Raw genomic sequence first — 20,051 nt, 5'->3', positions numbered from 1 at the left:
ACTGCTTTAAGGCTTTAAATTTGTTTATAATTTGTTTGATAAACTAAGGAAGATTAAGGCATACATTTGGTGATCATTTCTTGACCTCCTGAAAGATGCTTATAAATATGAAAAATTACAAGTATATTGAAAGAGTTGTGAAATCACAGTGTATCACAATAATAAATGTTAAAGGGTGAGTTACCAATTGCTAAGGGCAACATTGGCAAACTATTTGACTATAAAAATAACAAATACATTACCTACCACAGAGAGGCAATTTGAAAGCAGAGTTCCATCTTGGTTTAACATATTGGACACTGTTATTGCAGGAAGATTCATGCTCTGTGGGTTGAACTGAAGTAGCCCATTCTGAGGCATTGAGTGGCAGATTGAGTGGTAGCCAGATTCTGTGTCGGCCAAGTGAAGAAGTGAATGGTCCGGCATGGTAGGAGGAGTAATGGGAGGGATATCCAAATCCTCATCGCCGATGTTTGGAACTGGATAAGACTGTGGAATAAAGTGGCATTTTAATAGACATTTTAAGGATGATTATGCATTTAAAAAAATTCATAGCTCCCTCAGGCAAAATCAATCTCCACTGCCCAAGGGATAAATGTAACTCACTGTGTTATTTCTAGTCACCTGGATAGAGAATTACTATCAAGCCAAATTGACCATTTTGTTTTGGAGGGTAATACGCAAGCACTCAACTCAGCCAGTACAGGAGATTGAGTTATACAATCCAAATCTGCCCCTTTCCTTGCCAAACCAAACAATTCGGGAATCTGGATTTCAGGATCTAAAATAACGACTTGAAATGATAATTGGAAACTTATGGAATATATTATTTTCTTTAAATGGAAACATCTAACGTTAATTAAAGTTTATTTCAAATCACTGAGAATGCGAATAAAGTATTTAAAAAGTGATTTATAACTATTATTGGTTGTCGCAAAAATATGTAGTGACAAATAAAGGCTGTGGGGTATCGATTACAAGCGCAACCTGCAAAATAGCATGAATGCCTCATTTTTAGTGTATGCAAAATGATGAAAGCCTACTAAGTAGGAGGTCACTTATTTATTGGTGGTGAATGACTGAACCATATCGCTAGGAAGTGCTTTAGATTTGAGCCAACAAATTTGAGCAAACACCTCAAAGCACTCTGCATATTATGAATTACATTGATGCAGAGATGCAAGCATCAATCAACAGAACATTGAACTCAGTAGCCAGAATAATAGATTACAATGCAGAGACAGTATGAACAAATTACATTGTGTGCTGTCTTCAGTTTTTGCCACCGTGACACAGAAGACATGCAGATGTCAGAGGCAGCACTGAGAAGAGCAAAGAGGCTGATCTCAAGAGGGAATTTTTAGCCCCCCACTCCAAAAATGGGGGTGTGAGTCAAATATTTAATGAACATTTCCAATCTAAACCCTACCTCTGTCTACCCTTCCCTTGAGCCTACCTACCTTTTAAAGGAGGCAGAAAGGGAGGCACTTGACCAACCCATTGTCAGGAGGCAGACCGGTCAGGGAAAGCTCTTCAGCAGGTTGGGTGCTTCCATTATCTCAAGCTGATTGGTTAAGTGTTTTCAAAGCACTGCTTTTGGGGAGGAAGAGCAGAAGCCAGCAAAATGTCCACAGTCCCTCCTTCCATCAATGTGGATCACCTCCATGACTGAGAACTCCAACCTCCTCCCTATCCTTCTGCAATCATGAGCTACTCCCATCCCCCCAGCTATTCATGTGATCTCCTCCCCAATGTTTGCACCTGTCATCACCACCATCTGGCTGTGCTATTTTGTTAGCTACCAGTTTGGCTGTCAGACAGGAAATCTGGAGAAGACCATTAAACACCCTCTAAAGCAGGGATATCTGCTCTTCCAGATTTCCTGTCCGTGGCTCCTTTCCCTGCCACAAAATAAATATCCGGGCCCCAGTGTCAGTGAGATCAGTTTTGAGGAAAGACTCAAGAAACTTGGACGTTGTAGTCTTGAAAGCAAACATTTGAGAGGTGACTAAACAGTATGGGAAAGTAAATCTGAGAAATTCATTTCAACTAAATTAGAAGACCAGGATAAACAGGCAGAGATTCAATTCACACGAATTTCATTTAGGACTGATTTCAAGAAGCTTTCTTCACAAACTAAAAATCAACATATGGAATGGATTTCCAGGTATAGTTGTGACAAAACCCTGGAAGTGGTTAAGAAATAACTGGATGTTGCAATAGGGAAAATTCAGGGTCTTTGATTATGGAGGTGTAATAAATCTTCAGAGGCAGAAGTCCCTTCACCAAAATCCCTTTGTTTACAAATGGTAACAGCAGTACAGGGTACTAATAGTTCACAGTCTTTCTCTAGGGATGTCAGAGGGATCGGTTAAGTACAAGGCAAAGATTCCCAGACTGGCCCATCAATTGGATCCTTAATCAGAGAGTTCATACTCCAATAGGTCAACCTCAATGAGATTGCAGGATAAATTAATATAGACCAAATAGCCGCACTCATTCATAATTGCCTTGTGAATTGTAAACATTGTGACTATTGTTATTTAAGCAAATGCAGGTAACTTTACAGGGCACTATGTCGCATCATTTCCCAGTCCCATCCAACACGGCACATGTACTCACATCGATGCATATTCTGGTTAGGTTCAGGGCTACAATCTGGTGAGCACATCACAAACATGCTTGAGCTGTTGATGGGGCTGTGATACTGACAGTTCACTCAGGACTGTGGAAGGACAAGCCCATGCTGATCCACAGGTTGATGATGTGCCTCTGGAGTCATTACTAATGTGGCAAATGCTGCAGCTGCAATGTGAGGTTCCAGAGGCTATGTACACCTTGACATGGGTAATTGAGGTGTACCATGATTTGCTTCATCCCTAGAGAGACTGATGACCCTGATAAAGAGTCCGGTCCAGCTGAATACTCAGTGGAAGCTGGAGGTTTGTGCAGACTTTCATGCCGTCACCTTGTCCAAGAGCTCTCTGCAGCTGTGGAAAAGCAAAATGGGACAAGACGCCTGCAGTGTCTACCAAGTTCTTGCATTCCTTGGGTCAGCAAAGGGTACAAGTGTGCCCTGCAAGAGAGAAAGGATGGCTGCTTTCCACACGTGGGCGCTTGTCTCAAAGCCCTCCTGCTGTGGATATTGGCTCCTCGGCCCCTGGTCAATGAAACCAGCGCCTCAAGTTGCCTCAATGTCAGAGAAGGGTCTCACACCCAGAACTGTCCACAGAACTCTAAGCTCAGTCTCACCAATGCCTTGTACCGTTGAAGCAAGATTTTCCGACTTTAGTATTCCATCCTCATTATAGTAAAGGTCATTTGCTTTCCCAATTACTTGAATGCTAACTTCTTGTGATGTTTGTACAAGGTCACCTAGATCCCTCTGTATTGTGGCATTCTATAGTTTATTTCTATTTAAATAATACTTTGCTTTTCTATTCCTCCAACCAAAGTGAATAACCCCACATTTTTCCACATTATTCTCCAGCTGCTAATATTTTTCCCACTCACTTCTCAATCTACATCCTGTTCCATACTCTTTGTATCCTCCTCACACTTGCTTTCCTGCCTGTCTTTGCAAATTTGGCTACAATACACTCTGTCATTTCACTCACGTCATTCATATAGAACAGACATATCTTCTCCAGCAGCTTTCAAGCATTACTTTTAGCAAGAAGATCAGATCAACACATACATATCATGTACTCTTCTGAAACCAGTTGTCCTTTCTGCAGTTTCACATGTAGATGTCCTTGTAATCCATTGACAATGACAATGCCTTCCAGCCACCGTAAATATACACTTTTTCCTCTTCAATTAAAATGTCTGAGCTGTTCTGTCTCTTGAATGTGAATATTTACAAAAAATTCTTTCCTGCTGTTATGTATCCCCCTCTAATATTAAAGTCCTGATTTACTGGGGTGGTGTAGGTGTTTACCTGCTGCTGCATCACAGGGGAATAATCTGGCTGAAATCCCCATTGGGAATCCCTCTCACTATTTCAACAGGCCACAAAGACAGGAAAGTTTGGCCAGGAATACAGTTGGTTGGAGAGAAGAAGATCTATCCAGGGAGCAGTTTTTAAAAGGCTGCAGCGAGCCATGAAAGAGTAAGTTGTAGCATGGAAAGAAAAACCTCAGGATTTGATCACAATGTCATAATAGACATGCCTGGTTAACAATGCTCATTTTCCCACTGAAGAAATGGAGGCCTGATTTCAGGAGGTACAGCAAAGGAAGATCCGAAGACCAGTTGCTGCTAAATGTACAGATACAAGTAATCAAAGGACATCACTGATCTAATACATGCTGTTTCTCAGACCCCTTGACCATGGCTTGAAAAGCATTTGTTGAAATCAAAGTAAGTACATTCTTTGATACTAAACACACTTCTTATGGTGCTGTGGCATGAACCTAAAGTAAGAAGCCCCACATCCCTGGAAGATTGCATTTTCTGCATTGTAGACACTCATTGCATTATTATACACACTCTTTCAGCATATGGCACACTTCTCTTGCAGGTGAAGATTGCAAGCGTAGGACACCAAACAGATATGCAATCTTTCAGGCTTTGGCCTCCTTTGCTCCTCTGAGCCTTTTTGGGAGTCAGCAGATATAAGTTAGTTCTGCTCTCCTAAAAGAAATTACCCAATTGTTCCATCTCTCTTTCCCTCCCTCTCTACAACATTTCTCGTTCAGAAATGCAGCCTGTTGTTTATTGTTGAGTTTCTGGACATCCTTCAAAGCCTTGGCCAAAATATTCCAAACGTAACCTCAACAATCCTCTACAAATGGTCCAAATACTGTGTTTTACCTTCTGAAACTTTTGGAACTTTGACTATCGGGTTATTTCAGGCTAATATCTGTATTTCCAATCTAACTTTCCATGATGAAGCTCTTTTATGGAATTACAAATTTGTAAAATTACCCTGTAGTTTCATTGCTCCTCCAGTGCATCCCAATACTCGATTTGCTGTGGTGAATTTTTGATTTATTGTAACTTTAAATGTCCGTTTTCTTACTGCTTTTATATTGAATGATCATGAAGTTTGCCTATGTGATACTTGTAGAATTGAACTTTATTCTTTAGTGCAAATTTAATTTTGAAATAACAAGATACTTTTAATTTTCTAATTCAAAGCCAATTAACATCAAAAGATTTATTCACAACCTTATGCAAACCATCTCTCCATATCCTTCCCAAGGTATGGAGAGATGGCCCAACTTCCAATAATTTAAGTGAAGTTACCTGGAAATCCAAATGCTAACAGATGTCTATTTATTTGGACCACTTGGTGGAAAGAGCAGGTCTTTTATTGTCGTTGAGAGGATAAGATACCCCAGCATTTTGCCTGTAACGTGTAAATGGATCCTGCCTGCTGTAGAATAATTCAAGATTTCTGCAGTCACTGTCAGGCATGCTAAGGAGTTCAAACAGGCCACAGCACTAATGCTACTGAGTTCAGAGAATGCACAACATTGATACTACTGAGTTCAGAGAACACACAGCATAAAATACTGCTGTGTTCAGAGAATGCCTAATGCTGACACTGAGCTCAGACAATACAATCAGAAAGAAAAGGTTTCTAATTTAGACTTGGAGTTGTGCTTAAGTTATTAAAAGCTAAGTAATCTAATGATCCAACAACAAAATGGTTAGGTTACTCACTTCACACCATTTAGCCATTGGTTCAAGTGCAATAGCTGATATTGATATCAGCTAACCACAGGTACAATCAATTCAGTTTAATCAATGCTTGACCAGTATGGTAGGAGACTCAGTTCAGCAGAAGACTGGCTGATAGGTGCTAACTGACAAAGGGGTGCTTATAGAAAATTACACATTGTCAAAGTGGAGGAGACTATTAAGCTGTTCTTTTCTTTTAGACCATTCTTTGGACTTCATTTTCCAAAGTACTTTCATGTTTATTAAAACTTTTTCATGGGATGTTAGCATAATTGGTAGGACCAACATTTGTTGGCCATCCCTGACTGACCTTGACTCACAGTAACTGCATTTCTTCCTTCTCTCTAAGGTCAACTTAATTTTTCCTGCTTTCTACTTGTGTTCTTTTATATTCCTCTTTAAGTAATATTTTTCTGTCTGCTGCTTCCGATTTAATATCAATCATTACTTGTGGTAAAGCATTTCACATTTCATTAACTAAAAGTCTCTTTTATTCTCTCCTATATGTATTTAATGTTTATTTTGTGTTATAGTCTTACAGATCAAAAACCCAGCTTGTTAGTATCTGTTGTTAGTGTGCTACAGGTTCGTTAGAGTTCCAAAATGGTGTCCTTGGTGCGCACACACATCTAAAGGGCAAACTGTGCCAGATGTTACATTGGTGCACAGCCAGAAGTGTACAGAGCAGGCAGATCATGACATCAATCAGTGAGACACTGACTTAATACCCCCGGTACCATTTTGGAGCTCAACACTCTAGCTGAGGCGCTCTTTACCTATTCAAAGCTGGACATGCCGTCAGCAGCAGGAAGCACATATCAAGGTTATTTAAAAGGATTATCAACCATTTTTTGGTTAGTTGCTGGTTAATCTTTTTCTGGCTGCTGCTACAATCCTACAAGTGTTTGGTGCTTTCACTAATTCTTTCAAGTTACAAAGGTTTCCAGGGGATTGTGTGGCAGGTACTGCAGGACAATCTTCTGACTTGACACTGAACATGGGTACATATGTAATCCTGGAATACCATATGACTTAAAGAATGAACAATGGTCATGTTGGGCACAGCAATCTTCTGACAGAGGAAGAGGGAGATGGGAAAGGTGAACTGAGAGCAAGAGATTATGTCCACCAACAGGGCTCATGGATTCTCCCACATGAACCTTCGCAAGGGCTTTTATGCAAATTTCCTGTGTTTCAGTAAGGCTATCCTCACTGAAATCTGCCACCTTTTTCAAATATAAAACAAATTCAGAATAGGACGAGGTAAACATTTCGAGTGGCTGTGATGGTGGCTGTGGTGATAAACATCTGTGCTTCTGGTTTGGTCCAGGCTGGAACTTAGAATATTTCCACTACTTCACAATTTGGTGCCCTTGCAGCACAAAGGAGGTCAAAGATGCTCAAAGACAGCTGACTGCTTTCCATTTTCTCATACAGAGACAAGTAGGTGGAGTGACCATGTGGATTTGCCAGAATTGCAGGCTTCCCAATAATGCAGGGTGCCATTGACTAAAAGCACATTGATTTGAGGCTGCCAGAACCTAACTCTGCCATATACCATAACCAAAAGAGATTCCACCTCTGTCTGGCTTGTGTGCGACCATATGCATCATGTCAATATTCTAACTGCAGTCATGAAGCCTGCAATCTGTGACAGTCCACTATGCCAGCAGTATTTGGTTAAATAGGTGTCACGATTTGCAGCAGTCCGCTGCATGTCACACAATTGGACATCATTAGGGAACAGCACTTAGCATTAGTTATGCCTCAAGCAGCTGAGCTGCAGCACCATGAGGAGGAGGGAAGGATCATTGCAGCATGACTGGAGGAAGGCTGTTGCCATTTAATGGAGGAGACCACAAATGGCCTTGGAGGATGAGACTAGATGGCCTGGCATGGGCTGTGTCATCTCAATAAAGGCAGCAGCTTTTGGAGCTGTCTGTCTGACAGACAAAGGAAAGGGCTCTGGAAGAGTGGCAGGAGTGAAAAGGTGAAGTCAGTCTTCTTGAGAGATGCAATAAGTGCGTGTTTTAAGAAGCCACGGCCATTGTCCTGGCGTGGGCCATCAGCAATCATAGTAATCTGATGGAGGACAGTCTGCTGCGATGCACACAAACCCCTTTGCACACTGCAATCCACAGTGATGATGGCAATTGGATGAGATTTCAGGTCAGCAAACTGTCTTTGAGATTCCGCTGCAACATGGATGTTGGTTGGATTGTACATGTTCTGCAGTGGTGGGTAGGTTCACAAGTGGGCGAGTGACATTGCTCACCATTTTAATGCTGGAATGGGTGGGCACAAACCATGCTCCAAGTTGGTGTTGGACTCCTCTATGATCTTTGACATTCTGGCAGGCACTGATGCATTTTGTTATGCATGCCCATTAGCCATCTTCTACTGGCTGCCCAATCCAAGTCCTCAAGTGAGTCTCCTCCAAAGGAAGCTGTATTAACTTTGGCTCCCACAAAACTGTGCTGTCCTTGCCCCTACCCTTGTTGCAATACACTTGAGCCCAGTGTCTCAGTATGTGCTGATCTCAGCTCTAATCTGTCTTTAAGAGTACAGTCCAGTGTTAATATCTCAGATGGTGGCTGCAAGTGTGAAACCAAGTAGCAGTGCTGTATTGGCACCATCACTCTCTTCTTGTTGCTGTTTCACCACCGTCTGATGAGATTGAACCTCTAGGGTATTTGAAAGAGGAAAAGTATAAGCACAAGGTTGTGGGGTGAAGTGGTGGTGGTGTGGGTGGATAAAGTATAACATTTGTGCTTACACAACCTGCAGCTTGTAAAGCTGAAGAGGTTAAATGTGTCAGTGAGCATCATGCAATCAATTTGGCTGATGTGATTGTCATGGTTGAATGGTTGATAGCAAGCGCAACCTGTGAGGTGAGGGTGTGAAGCTTGCAGCAGTATGACGTTTGCAGGGATGAGGTGAAGCAAATGAATTTTAGGCATGAGGCTTGTTTAATGTAGGCTGTTGGCAGGTGAAAGATTGGACTGTGGTGAACTGAGAAGTGTCTGAGGCTAGCAATGCAATTGGTAGGAGTTAACATTTGATGATGCAATCACTGACCTTAATCTCTCATGAGGCCATTGAAATTCTTGTGGTCAAGGTCTTTCTGGCTTGATTTTTGGCATTGATCTACACAAGCTCTCACTGCTTTTCAATGGCCAATCTCTAGCTTGTGCCCCTGCAGGTAATGCATCTGTTTTCCATTTCTCCTTCATCAAGAACTCACATGCAGTGCCTGGAAACTTGAATATCGCACTCACCCATATTGTGCCATTCCTCACTCTCTCTCGGGCCAGATTCTCTTCAACCACAATTCCCAGCACCTTCCCCTTTAAGAGGTGCAGGCTAGCTTTATTCAGTGTGGGATAGCTTTAAGTGGTGCTAGCCATTCATGATATTGACCTCTGCTGATGTGTCCGACCAACTGCCAGCACGTTAGTGGTGGCCAGGCACAGAATCATTAAAATGAGCTGGCACAATTCGCATAAACTCAATCAACCAGCATGGGTTAATCACAAGCCCTGACCCCCACATCCATATCCAGCCACCATCTAACTTATCCCCCAATATCTTTCATTTCCTTACCAATGAAAATGATCTCTCTTTAAATGATCCATTGTTTTTATCATTTGAAATATCCCTAAGCAATCCTCTGTCAGTCGTCTCTGTGCCAAGAGAATAAGCACACATATCTCTAGTCTTTTATCATATCTCAGAATCCTCATCCCTGCTATCAGTTGGGTAAATCCGTGTTGTTCTTTCTTCATGGTTATTATATCCTTGAATTTGTTTACATCATTCTGATTAAAAAAATACAGTTTGAAATCTTTCTGGACTCCATGCCACAGGTGGGGTTTTGCATCCAATGGAAAATGTCAGGTGCACTAACTGTGATATATCCTCTGTTAAAATCAATGGACAGAATGTGGCAGGTTGTGCATTCCTGACTTTCTCAGGCCAGATAAACTGCTCACTGTGTGTGAGATTGTCCCTGAAATGAGAGGTCGTAGAAAAGTCCACTCTTAGAATACTAACAAGCAAGATATTTATATTATATGGGATTCTGTGTAACATATAAGGGATGGTAATAAGTTATATATCAATGATTCATTATCATACATAGCAGATTAGACACATCAATGGTGTACACAATGAATAAACTGAGAAATTTATATATGATTTTAAAATTTTCCAACTCTTATAAAATTAGATTTTGTTCCAGATATTCATTTCTATAGTTGTCATTTAATACGAGTCATTGCAACAATACAGTTGCTAACATGATTATGTACTCCTCACTAACTGACTCTGGCCCCTCTGCACATCTTCCCCTCACAGCCTCCTACCTCATAGCTCCCCAGCCCCGAACCAACTGCTTCTAACTCTGACTGAAGATCCACAATCAGAACTGCCCTGGCAGGTCCATCGGCCTGAACATAACCTGCAGGGGTGTGAGGGGGTAAAAGAATAGAGTGGGGTGGGGTGGGAGACATCTGTTGACTACAAAATGCCAGGGATCCTTCAAAATCTGTCTGATTTGGGGTCTAAATCAACTTAATTGATTGCCTATCTCTGTGATGCAGACAGCTGAAGTAACTCTCCACCTGCCCCAGAGGAACATTCTTGGTGGTGGGAAGGCATAGGGGAGCCTTCCCTCTATGTCTCCCCCAAGTATTTTCTTGGCTCCTCTACCCGCTGCCACCAGTTCACCTCTACAAGCCCGAAAAAATCCAGTCCTGAATTTCTCCTACCTTTCACCCCAAAGCCTTTTCCTTTGGTTTTTTGACCATCTCTGCAATCCCCAGCACCCTTCTAGCTAGCTTTGCATCTGCAAGAAATAGAGCTGTGACATCTTTAACCCTTTCCAATTCTGATGAAACATCACTGACTTGAAAGGTCAATTCCATTTCTCCCCCCACAGATGCTGGCAGCCCTGCTGAGTATTTCTGGCATTTTCTCTATTGATTTTATTTTTCCAGCATCCAGTATCCTGCTTTTGAGCATGTACGATGCACAAGGAATGGGCATAGTTCATGCAGCCAATAAATACAATGCACTAAGAAATCTATCGAAGGTATTGAAAAAAATCATTGGGGTGATTGTACAACAACAACTCCAGCCAGCAGGGGTTAATTCCTGCTGTGTTTCTACAAGTCACCGTTTTAAAGTTTCCTATTCAATCAAAATAGCTGCCGGAGTTAGGCGAGCGGCTCATGCATACGTAGAAATCAACGTCTTAAGATGTGATTAGGACCCCAACGTGACTTCAACATTAAATCTCGCTCAACATCCAACCTAGTACCCAAACCTGGCACCACTGATCACTCGGAGTCAGCAATATTTAAAGGGATATCATCTGCCGGTCATTATGTGCCACGGTGTTGTTTGAATTCCCTGAACAGTTTACAGGTACCAGGTTGCCTCTTTCTGATTTTCTTTTTACTCTCCTTGCCCTTAGTGAGTCCTAACTTCTTATCCTCAGTGTTAGCAGTTTAATTTGGATGAAGAGGAGAAGCAAAAGCATCTTTAGCAACCAACATAAATATTATCTGGACATATTGGAAGAAAGCAAGGGAAGGCCATTGTGCATTGGAGTGCATACTAAGAACAGAGGGTATATAAGCCAAGAATCTTGGATCTCTGTTTAAACTAGTGGATCAGGAGGCTGTTGCAGAGCTGTGCAGTTTGCTGCAACAGAAACTACTGGACCTGGTGGCCAGTGGCTGCAAAAGTCAACACAACTCTCAGCTTCTTTGCTGATAGCTTCTACTACAGGGTTCTTCAGCTGAGTTTCCCAGTCTGCCATGTACAGCTAGACGAAGCAGATTACCAATTACCTGCTCACCAGGGTTATCCAGTACATTCCTCAATGACGTTAACAGTCAACAAGAACTCAGGGATTTACAGCTGATCTCCTTCATATCCAAAGAAAGTACTCAGATTGTCATTAATGCACCAGACCACCAGCCAGTAGCATTCATAAACAGGAAGAGCTAACACTCCACTAATGCTCTGGTGGCAGAACTAGGAACAGGATAATACAAATTCATACAAAATGTCCACCAGCTATCCCAATGAGCTGATCTCGTGACACTCCACAGTCCCAATAGTCAAACCTGCAGGAATGTAACAGGATGTCTGTTTGGGACCAGGGAAATCTCTTCATATATGACTCAGGATATGCCTTCACAATCTCACCATGCCTGGGCAACACAGGTATAATCAAAGCTGGGGAGATTGCTGGGGAGATTGAGCATACCACAAGGCTCCTTAAACAGAGGTCCAAGTGTTTTAGCAGGTTGAAGATTTCCTTATAACATGCCCGACAAAGAGTCTCCCACATTATCGTGGCGAAATGTATCCGTTACAACTCTGTCAGACTAAGAGGCCTGCATTTGAAGGACACGCTGCAGCAGCAGACTTCATCAGATAAGGAAAACCAAAGGCAAGATTTATTATTCATGTTGGAATCCTTGAGAGCTGCACAAGACTGGAAGGGCCTAGTGGCACAGGGAAAGTCTTGGCCAGCCAACTTCCTGGCACCATGTAGGTACTGGTTGAGGAAGTGGTGACCATGCAAACATTCTAAAAGAGGACGACATGTATCACTCCCAACACATGACTGCTACTCCCACGAGGCTGTTGCTTAATAGTGCCACTTATCCGCAGGAGAGCACATTGCAGAAAAACACTAACTTCTGGAACATCACTATCCATTCTGTTCACCAAAGCTGGAAACGGTGGTGACATTGGCTCTTTCTCTAAGGGCCAGATTGAGTCTCCCCAGAGGCAGCAACATTCTCCTTGATAAACTAAGAGTCCTGATGCTTGGAAATGGCAGCAGACAGATCAGGAATGGAAAACACAATGTTGAAATTATTTGGTAGGCCTTCTAATACCTTCCATTACCTGGTGTAGTTGCATAACTGAGACCCTGAAGTATTTATCTATGTGCTGCTCAGAAGAACGAGGAGATTTGGGCTGTCCTGGCCACAATACATACTACCGCTAATTCATGCTGACCTCTCGCCAAACCAGTGTTCACAAGTTTGACACTTAATGAGGGAGAGCCATGGAGGAACAAGTTTACCACAAGCAGATGTGTGAATGACTTATCTTTCATTGTGCAGCTATGGTTCTCATTTCAAATTATTTGTGTGGACGAGAGAATAGTAATCATGTGGTCACATGATCAAAGCCGACTTCACGTAACAAATCCTATTACTCCGAGAATCAGCCAGAGACAGGTCAGTCTGCAAACCAAAAAGAAAAATTGTACCTTGCTTGAACAACCAGTCAACCCAGGCTGAGAGGGGCTGATTTGTCTTCATCTACAAAGATTCATCTCTATTGAAACTCACTCACTACTCAGTCTGGAGACCTAGAAGCTTCCAACTTTCTTCATCTAAACAGCCAGAAGAGAGAACGCATCCAGGCCTGCAACATGTGTATCTTAAAGAACTAAAATCTGAACATGATTTACTTCTTGTACTTCTGCTAATAACCCAAATGCACACTTTGACTCTAGAATCTAACTTTATTTGTGCATGTTTCATTTTGGGGTGCTGTGTGAATAAATATTGGCAGGATTCCACCCCTCCTCCCCCCCCACCCCCTCACCTCCCACCCATGGTGTGTTCAGTGGTGGCAGAAGTGGACGGCAGTGGAACTTTCTGGTCCTGTTGCTGTCAATGGTGTTTCCCATTATTCGCACCCTCTATCACTGGGGAACCTACAACTGGGGGTCATCGTCAGCAGGACTGGAAAATCCCGTTGGCAGGAATGACTAAGAAATTCCAGCCATTATCTTTTCTTCTACCTTAATCTTACCAAAATCCGGTTTCAGGTTTATTACTGAAAATCAGAAGCATGCAGAAAGATTAGAACACTCCTCCAAAACAAATCTTGTTGTGGACAATCAAGAGACGAGGGGTATGGGAAAAAGTTATCCATCATCTCTCTCCCCATCTGTAACCCAATAAATTTAGGCCAACTGGCCTGTGCCAGTATTCATGCTCTACATGAACCTTCTCTACCTCGTTTCACTGTATTTCATCTAGCATTAACAAATAACCATCTATTTCTTTATCCTTCATGTAGTCATCCAGCTTCCTCTTAGATGCATCTATACTATTCTCAACTAATTCTTATGGAAGCAAATTCCACATTCCAACTGTTCTACAGATAAGGAAGTTTCTTCTGAATTCTTTAGTGGATGTATTAATGACTATCATAGATTTATGTCTTCTCATTTTAAATTTCTCCACAATTGAAACATTTTCTCCACAACTGCCATTACCCTTTACAATTTTAAAGACCTCTATTAGATTGGTACTGTCTTTTTCCAGAGGAAACAGCCTAGCCTATTCAATTTTTTCTCAAACACTTCGAACCTTTCAGTTTCAGGATCCACTCTGTAAATCTCTTCAGCACCAGAGCTAATGCATCAATACACAATTCTAAATGTGGTCCAGCTAAGATTATATTCATGTTTTCTTCTCTGATTTCAATTCCTTTGTGTTTTGTTTATATTTTTACGATCTTGTTAACATGCATTGCTAATTTTAATAATTCATAAATCTGTATCCTTCACTCCTCTACCCTATTTAGGTTCATATTTGCCAAAGTGTGTGTGTCCCCTCCTTATTCCTCCTACCATAATCATTCACACTCAAATAAATTAAAGTTAATTTGCCAATTACACATCCATTCTGCAAGTTTGTCTACTTGCATTTTGTCACAGTGTTCTTCAGTATGAAGCATACTCCAGTGAAGAAAGGAATGGCAGAGGCAGCAGAAAGAACTAGAGGACACAGCCTCAAAATAAGGGGGAGTCAGTTTAGAACAGAGTTGAGGAGGAACTTCTTCTCTCAGAGGGTAGTGAATCTCTGGAATTCTCTTCCCATTGAAGCAGTGGAGGCTACCTCGTTGAATATGTTTAAGTCACAGGTAGATAGATTTCTGATCAATAAGTAAATTAAGGGTTATGGGGAGCAGGCGGGTAAGTGGAACTGAACCACTACAAGATCAACCATGATCTTATTGAATGGCGGGGCAGGCTCGAGGGGCTGGGTGGCTTACTCCTGCTCCTATTTCTTATGTTCTTAAGGAATTGACTCAACCTTAGTAAAAAAGAAATCCCTGAGCTTCACACAATCATAGAAGATAAAGGTGGAAAGGACAGGGAGGAGTGGGGGGGAGTGGGGAGGGATTTATGGAGACAATTCATAGTGGAAAAAGAATCTGGACTATTTTTGCATCTCGGGGTGTTTGTACAACAATTGGCAATTCTAGGATTGGACAGCAGAGCCTAACACTTCTTGATATGATACACCCATTGTTGGCAATAAACGTTTAAGCCAGTCAAGCTGCCTGAATATTTGCCAGAATAAATGAAGGATGACGAGTGCTGTTCAGGCACACTGCTCAGTCAGCAGCCTAGTCTTTGCTGATTATTGTTGCTTATTGTTGTTTTTTTGCCTGTTTGGGTTATCAGGATACTTGTCCCCTGGTCTTGATGCTCCCCTTGGTATCCCCGTAACCCGCACATTTACTGCGGCTCATCTGCCTAACCTGCAATCTTTGGACACTAAGGGACAATTTAACATTGTCAATCCATCTCACGTGCACATTTTTGGAAACCAAAGCACCGGGAGGAAACCCATGCAGACACTGGATTAATGTACAAGCTCCACACAGACAGTCACCCAAGGCTGGAATCAAAACCAGGTTCCTGGACTGAGAGGCAGCAGTGTGCCACCATGCCACCCTTATGTATGTGGAATGAGCAGAAAGGTTCTCAGTAGGTACTTTGATTGAATACTGAAGGATGTGTTAGAGAAGACAATTGTTAAGAGTGCTAGAGAAGGAATGAAAGGAACATTGTGAGGTGTAGCTAAAATAAATGAACAGATGACAGGCTGTACTGACTAATGTTTCGATCTGTGTGGAGTTTGCATGTTCTCCCAGTTTCTGCATGGGCTTTCTCCAAGAGCTCTGGTTTCCTTCCACAATCTAAAAATGTGCAGGTGAGGTGTGTTGGCCATGTTAAATTACGTCTTAGTGTCCAAGGATGTGCAGGTTAGAGGGATTAGTCATGGTATATGTGCGAGGTCACAGTGATAGGACAGGGGAGTGGGCCTGGGTAAGATGCTCTTTCAGAGAGTCAATGGGCCAAATGACCTTTGGTTGTAAATCTCAATCTATATTGAACCCAGCATGTAGGGGTAATGATGCTCCCACTGGCTTTCTCAACCTCTTCTGCCTAGCTTGCTGAGTCTGACCTGCTTATGCTCTTGCAGCTCCTTCAGAACAGCACCTTCCTCTGACCTTCTCCACCAAGGCCTGCAGAAAGTCAGTCAACACCTAAGGGTGACTCTCCATCCAACTCAGTTTTAAACGACAGACTTTTCTCCACACCAAAATATCTCCTGAGGAATGCAGCTTCCTTTTAAGAGATGCTTTAAATTGATTGAGGGGAGCAGCCTGCATGATCAACTCAACAATTTTATTGAAATGATGCCTCAAATTAAAATTGCCCAGGAAGTCGTGCTAGAAAATTCAGGGATTTGTCACTCCCCCTGCCCATTGCCCCATAGTTTGGACTCAGTCTTAAAATCAGTTGGATGGTATCAGAGCACATGTCTGTAGAGATTTTTATCTGATGCTTTTCTTGCCACTTCAATCCTAGAAGCATTACCACTTAGCTGCTCTGCCAAAGTCTGATACATATCGTTTATCTAGGAGAACATTTGATTGATTTTTAAAATTAGGAGAGAAATACTCCTACAAGAATCCAACTAAAAGAAGTCAAACTGGACATGTAGAAAAATCCTGCTCCTATATTCAGATGGCCGATGAAAAATAGTGCACCTAAATCCCAAAACAATATTTTTCACTGTATGTTAATACATGTGACAATAATAAATCAAATCAAATATTAGACATATTAACTATTACAAACATAGGTTTTTTTTTAAAATTAGCTATTGGTATATATTTGCAACACCAGACTTGTGGGATTAGGTAGAATGCTCTTGTAGAGAGCCAGTTCAGACTCAGATGGGCAGAATGACTTCATTCTGCACGGTTAAGATTCTGTGATTCTGTAATAACACAATAACTTCTAACATCTTCAATGTAATGACACATTCCTCAATGCTTCACAGGAGTATCATGAGCAAAATTGCAATGGCCAAAAGCTTGATCAAAGACTTATACAGACATAAAGGTGCATATAGATAAAACATACATATATGTTATTTAGTGGATATGGATATATGGATATTTTGGCCTTGGAGGGAGTGCAGAGGAGGTTTACTAGGCTGATGCCGGAATTGAGGGGGTTGAGTTATGAGGAGAGGCTGAATAAACTAGGCTTGTACTCATTAGAGTTTAGAAGAATGAGGGGAGATCTCATTGAGACGTGTAAGATGATGAATGGGATGGATAGGATAGAGGTGGAGAGACTCTTCCCGCTCAGAAAGGACAGTAGGACTAGGGGGCACAGCCTCAAGATAAAGGGGGGCGCGGTTTAGAACGGAGTTGAGGAAGAACTTCTTCACTCAAAGGGTGGTGAATCTCTGGAATTCTCTGCCCGTTGAAGTGGTGGAGGCTACCTTGCTAAATATTTTTAAGACGCGGGTTGATGGGTTTTTGATAAGAGAGGGGATTAAGGGTTATGGGGAGAGGGCGGGAATGTGGAACTGAGCCACAACAGATCAGCCATGATCTTATTGAATGGCGGGGCAGGCTCGAAGGGCCAGATGGCCTACTCCTGCTCCTATTTCTTATGTTCTTATGTATAATACACACATGTATGCAATATATATATATTCATGTACACACGTCTATATAATTAAACTTTAAACTAAACTGCAATATAAAGATTTTTTGTATCAATAGGTCTTTTTTCAGCCATATATTTAGGAAGAAAAAACTGTTTACAAAACTGTATTCCATTCTTGTTGCAAAAGACAGCCTTATAAAACATGAGACAAACAGGTTACACAACACTGCAGTTCTCAAGACACTGTGATTTAAATGATACACAACATTTAACATGACAGCTGCCTCATTAGTGTGTTGTTGGATCTTGAAAATAGAGTGCAGTTTGCAGTGCTTGTTCTGCTCTGGAGCATTGTAAAAAATGCCTTAACATATAATGACATAACAGCAATATTCTTTGAAATTATGTATAATTTGTAGTCTGCTACAGTAAAAATCGGAAATGTGAATCAGGAATAAGATCGATTTGTAGCCCATAGCTGTAACCATCATTACTGCTTGTGACATTTCCACACCATATTATCAAATAAAATTACACAAAAAGTATTTACAGAGAATAAACCTCAATTAAAAAAAAGATTTGTTTCATGATTCCAGCAAGTAAGTTTAAAGTGGCAAAATAGAATATATATCAATTTAACTGCATATAAATTGATTTTGGTGGGATGGGTGGGGGAGTGGTGGATGGGGAAGGATTAAACACTGAAATACAGCTTCGTCTGCCTGTTTGTCAGTCATATTCAAATTTCCACAGAAAACAGGTTTGCTTTTCAATTGAATTTTCAAGACAAGCAGAATATTTTTTTGTTCCTATAATGAAGACCTCTGGGACAGTGCACAGTAATCACTGCTAAATCGTGGACTTGTTTTAGTAACTAGTACAGGCTTGTTGCGATGTTACTCTGCATCGAACTAACTTGATTAATCAAAATCTGTCAGCGCTAAGGTGAAAGATCATCAGGTCAAACAGATTTAATTGGCTGGTTCTCTGCAGACGGAGATAAGGTGCTAGTAATTTGTTTCATACAACTCAGGGAATTCACTTAATACTGCCTTCAATGTACATTTAGACTCATTTGTTGATAATGAAAATGTATCTAAGGCAGTCATAGTTTATTTTCATGTTTGCTTTAAAAAACAGATAACAGATAACACTTACATCCCAAGCTTTATTCAGAATATAAAGGATGTATTTTCTAATCACTAAGGTCAGTGATGTTGAGTGGGACATTAGGACTGGTGAAACTGATTCAGATCCATATAACTGGATCTGCACCATGTGAGTGCCAACTGCAATTTTCTGGCTGACCTTTTGCACTGGCTGAAGGTGGCATTGTCAAAATGGAGCCATCGCCTCATGTAAATATCAGAGACCATTCAAATAAAGCATAACTTACTTTTCCATCCACATAGCACGGGGTTTGGTCTGGGCTTTCTTCACTCATTTGGAGTGACTAGAAGAGATTGAATAGCAATGGGGCTCCTAAATGGTGTAAGTTTTTCCTTATTTTATGTTTTTAATACTGGACTCTGTTATTAATGTTTTTTCGCATTTTATGAGTATAGTTTTCATTTATAATATTTGGAAAGAATGTAGAAGTACTTTTTTTTCATTTTCAGAATGCGGGTGTGATTGGCGAGGTATACATTTGCACATCTCGCCTGAAAAGATGGTGGTGAGTCTTCTTCTTGAACTGCTGCAATCCTGTAGTGATGATAGTTCTAGAATGCTGTTCTGGCAGTAAGTTCACACCTTTTATAACCAACGATGATGAACCGACAATATATATCCAAATCTAGATGGCGTGTAACTTGGAGAAATACCTGAAGGTGCTTCCATACTTTTGATACCATTGTTCTAGGTATTAGAAGCCACATGGTTGGAAGTTCTGACAAAGAATCCTTGGTCAGTTGCTTCAGTGTATCTTATAGGCAGTCACACTACAATCATGGTGAGCCAATGGTGGAGGTAAAATATCCAATCATGCAGTACTCTCTTGGCATTGCACAGCAGTGTTGGCCAAGATTATGTTCTAAAGTCTTTAGAATCAGATTTGATCCCACAGCGTTCTGATTTAGAGGTGTGAATACTACCTTTGTGTCAAGGCTAACAACAATCTATTATTATCTAGCAATACCTAGATAATATTGGGGCAGTACAGTGGCATAGTGATTAGCACTATTGCCTCACAGCATCAGGAACCCTGGTTTGATCCCCGATTTAGGTCACTGTCTGCACGTTGTCCTTGTATCTGCATGGGTTTCCTCCAGCAGCTTCAGTTTCCTCTCACAGTCTGAAAGATGTACTGGTTAGGTGTATTGACCATGCTAAATTCTCCCTCAGTGTACCTGAACAGGAGCTGGAGTGTGGCGATTAGGGAATTTCCACAATAACTTCATTGCAGTGTTAATGTAAGCCTGTCTGTAGTGTTAATAAATTAACTTAAGCTTTAAAATGATATTTACTAGAAATGTGCATGCATGTTGCAAAGTTGGGCCAAATTGTGCCAAAATTGTGACAGTCAAACAGGCAGCCAGCATTCATTCTTCAATACATG

The 20,051-nt window shown here is 41.3% G+C and overlaps 1 protein-coding gene across 5 annotated transcripts in view; it reads right to left on the bottom strand.

The window, feature by feature from the left end:
* Nucleotides 1-20,051, bottom strand: part of tox (thymocyte selection-associated high mobility group box) — a 265,357-nt gene that overhangs the window by 96,456 nt on the left and 148,850 nt on the right. For all 5 annotated transcript variants that reach the window (XM_080194908.1, XM_080194907.1, XM_080194906.1 and 2 more), the window contains exon 3: nucleotides 247-489. In XM_080194908.1, coding sequence (XP_080051034.1) covers nucleotides 247-489 — 243 coding nt within the window. The remainder of the gene's footprint in view (nucleotides 1-246; nucleotides 490-20,051) is intronic.

The sequence above is a fragment of the Carcharhinus amblyrhynchos genome, chromosome 8 (genome assembly GCF_965287045.1).
Source record: "Carcharhinus amblyrhynchos chromosome 8, sCarAmb.v2.hapA, whole genome shotgun sequence".
NCBI lineage: Eukaryota > Metazoa > Chordata > Chondrichthyes > Carcharhiniformes > Carcharhinidae > Carcharhinus > Carcharhinus amblyrhynchos.
This window is presented reverse-complemented; position numbering and strand designations above follow the sequence as displayed.